Source organism: Lytechinus variegatus, chromosome 2 (assembly GCF_018143015.1).
Source record: "Lytechinus variegatus isolate NC3 chromosome 2, Lvar_3.0, whole genome shotgun sequence".
Lineage (NCBI taxonomy): Eukaryota > Metazoa > Echinodermata > Echinoidea > Temnopleuroida > Toxopneustidae > Lytechinus > Lytechinus variegatus.
This window is the reverse complement of record NC_054741.1, coordinates 64,202,210-64,205,228: the sequence shown is the minus strand read 5'-3', so window position 1 is coordinate 64,205,228 and position 3,019 is coordinate 64,202,210. Positions and strand designations below refer to the sequence as shown.

The window sequence follows — 3,019 nt, the reverse complement described above, 5'->3', positions numbered from 1 at the left end:
AAGCCTTAAACTGTACAATCTGGACATTTACAGGGGGTCCATTCGACAAATTGGCTCCAACATAATATAGAGAATGGAATTGCTTTTACATTCTGTCCTTGCGCGGAGTTGAAGACGGCAATTCAAAGGGTATACCCAGCGCGTCCTATATTATGTTGGGTTTGTTTGCATATTAATGGTTCCAGATAAGTCGGTAATAAAATGGAATACAAAATGATGCAAGCACATTAGTTCATTATGCGATCTATTTTCACTCGTCGAGCCACCTGTGTATGGCGTAAAACATGTATACGCTTTGTTAATGAAACAAAACTAGTTATTTGAATGGTAGACGTATCATTGATCACATTTCGGCAAGCCCTTCTTTTTACTTTAAAAAATAAACACCTGAGGTCATTTTCCACATTGTGCTGCACTCAACCCAGGTGAGGTGAATGGGTACCCGGTAAGAAGAAATTCCTTGGATGCTTGAGCGCCTTTATAGGTAGCTCAGCTAAAGCCGCCTAGCAGGGCCCGCTGGGAGAACAGTTTCCAGAACTGAAGTGGCTTCCCTGGTTAAATATACCTATAATATTATCATCATTATAATAACATATTTTGCCATGTCATTTTTACAATATCAGGTGCAACTGTGAAAACGAAACGAAAAATACCAACTGCATGGAGTCCACCATAGTACATCATTTCCAATGAAGTACCATCGGTTTGTTTGGGAGCGAATTCCTTGCATTGGTGTGACATTCGCATATCCACTTAAACAGGTAACAGAGGTGTAAATAAGAGGTAGGCGGGGCTAACCTGTATACCTCTGGGGAGAATCATTGTGCAATGTCATGTCCAATGTCCTTTCCATAAATGTTATCAAAACTAGAAACAGTCGCCTTTGAACTCTAATTTCTTGATGAAGCTTCCAATATAGGTCCATGGATGGACACAGACCAGAGTTAAGCAAACGTGGATTCAGCAGAACATAATTTTCTCCAGACGGACTTGTCCTTGAAATACCGGAGAGCCTTATCGCGAAACACACGATCGCGGTAACAGTATATAACAGGATTCACTGCAGAGCCGCAGAAAAATATGAATGCTGTGACGTCATCTGCAGGTCGACTGTAGAGACGGCCTTCGATGTCGACACCGAGAATGATATGAAACACACTTGTTGGTATGTAACAAATGAAAAACGCGAGAGTGATGGTTGTTACTATCTGCGATGCCTTAACACGAGACCTTGTTTCGTCCTCCCTTTGGCCCACTGCGCGTTCCATCTGTGCGATTCTACGCGCATGCTGCATTGCTGTGCGTAGAATTAACATGTTGAGCGTGATCAAAGTCAATGCTGACAAAATGATACCTATCATTATGATGATGATCCCGATTCGAGTAAGACGATCGGTTTGATTGTTAGTACCAGCGCAGTAGTTAGCAATAAGAGTTGGATCTTCTTCCTTTGTGACAAGGCCTATTAAAAACCCGATACTGATTGACCAGCTGAAGGCTATCCCGATCGCAACACGCTTAGTGGTAACGAGAGTTCCGTAACGAAAGGGTTTGTGAACAGCGATATATCGGTCCCAGGTTATCATGACGATATGAAGCAGAGAATTCGAGGCAAAGAGATAGCATAAACCCGAAAAATATCGTGAGTATGTGTAAAGACACGTCACCTCAATCTGTACGAATCTCCTAACAGTTTCTATCGGAATCGCTATGACGCCAGCCATGAAATCGACTGCAGCTAAACTTGATAGAAGAAGATACGAAGGTCCCCTAAGACTGTCACTTTTCAGAAATGTTGCGACTACTAGAAAGTTTCCGACGGCTATAATACACACGAGAAGTACTGCAGAAGTGACACAAATGCCGGTGTATACGGGATGATTCGGAACAAACGCCACTGGCATCGCAGTTACATTGGATGAAGACATCATTTGCCAATCCCTAAAATAACACAGGATCGATGTTCTTCTTGACACAATTGATCAAGTTTTGTCGTTTTTAGCCGAGTTGGCGAAAGGTATTATAAAAATCCATGATAAATCCAGAGGTCGACATTATAATCTTTTGTTGTAGTAGGTATCATCAAAAGCTCAGAATGAATATGTATAATAAAACTATTAACTGGATGGCGAAGCTATATGCGACCAGCCACGTAGGGCTATCATTTCACGAATATATGTAAAGTAAGTTGTTGTATCTCTTTACATGCACCGGAAAAGAGATGATAATTTATGTATGAATTCGATTTAATCATGATATTAAACGAGGATTAATTTTCTGCCGCTCAATAATACGCCCGAGTAAGAGTTCGAATTACGATGGATAATGAATTGAATAGTAGTTGTTTCGGTCAGGTGTTCTCGACCGTTGAGCACTCTCTTAATTTGATTAAATTGCATAGGTAGATCCTTGGGGGGAGGGGGAAAAGAGAGGAGAAAAAAGAAGAGGAGGAAGTGAAAAAAATAAAATGAGGGGAAGACTTGGAAAATAAAAAGAACTGATTTTTAAAAAGTGCTCTGTAAAAATATCCGTTTTATGGTCTGAATATTAACATTTTCTGCTCGCGCTATGCGCTCGAAAATTGTACTTTATCAGGTACCTATTATTTTCGTGTATTCCATAAAACTTTCAAAACATCCCTTTTCAGGTCTGATTGTCAAAACGTATCAACTAGCGCTGCGCTCTCGCATTTTTGATTGGCGAGTTATGTATGTCTCAATATTGATTACACAACAACTACTTAAAATCCCCTTTTTGGCTCGTTAAGATATACTGACTGATGCATCCTATTCATAATTAAAAAAGTGCTTGGAATGTCGAGTAAACAGGCCATAATGTCATCAGATTTCGCACCCTCAATAGGCAGTAATAAATTATTGTTCCTTTTGTTTCATCTCGCGCTTATAGCAAGAGGAATAGGAAGATAGTCATCATTTCATACGCATATATATAAGGATGTCCCGGTCCTACGTTAAAACTCAATTCAATTCAAATAAAACATTTATTTTCTTCCATTTCA

The 3,019-nt window shown here is 39.9% G+C and overlaps 1 protein-coding gene across 1 annotated transcript; it reads right to left on the bottom strand.

The window, feature by feature from the left end:
• Positions 1–569: 569 nt before the first annotated feature.
• Positions 570–2,096, bottom strand: LOC121408634 (trace amine-associated receptor 7d-like). Its single transcript, XM_041600166.1, has one exon. It carries the CDS (start codon positions 1,929–1,931, stop codon positions 945–947), a length of 987 nt encoding a protein of 328 aa, XP_041456100.1. The 5' UTR covers positions 1,932–2,096; the 3' UTR covers positions 570–944.
• Between the last annotated feature and the right edge of the window lie 923 nt (positions 2,097–3,019).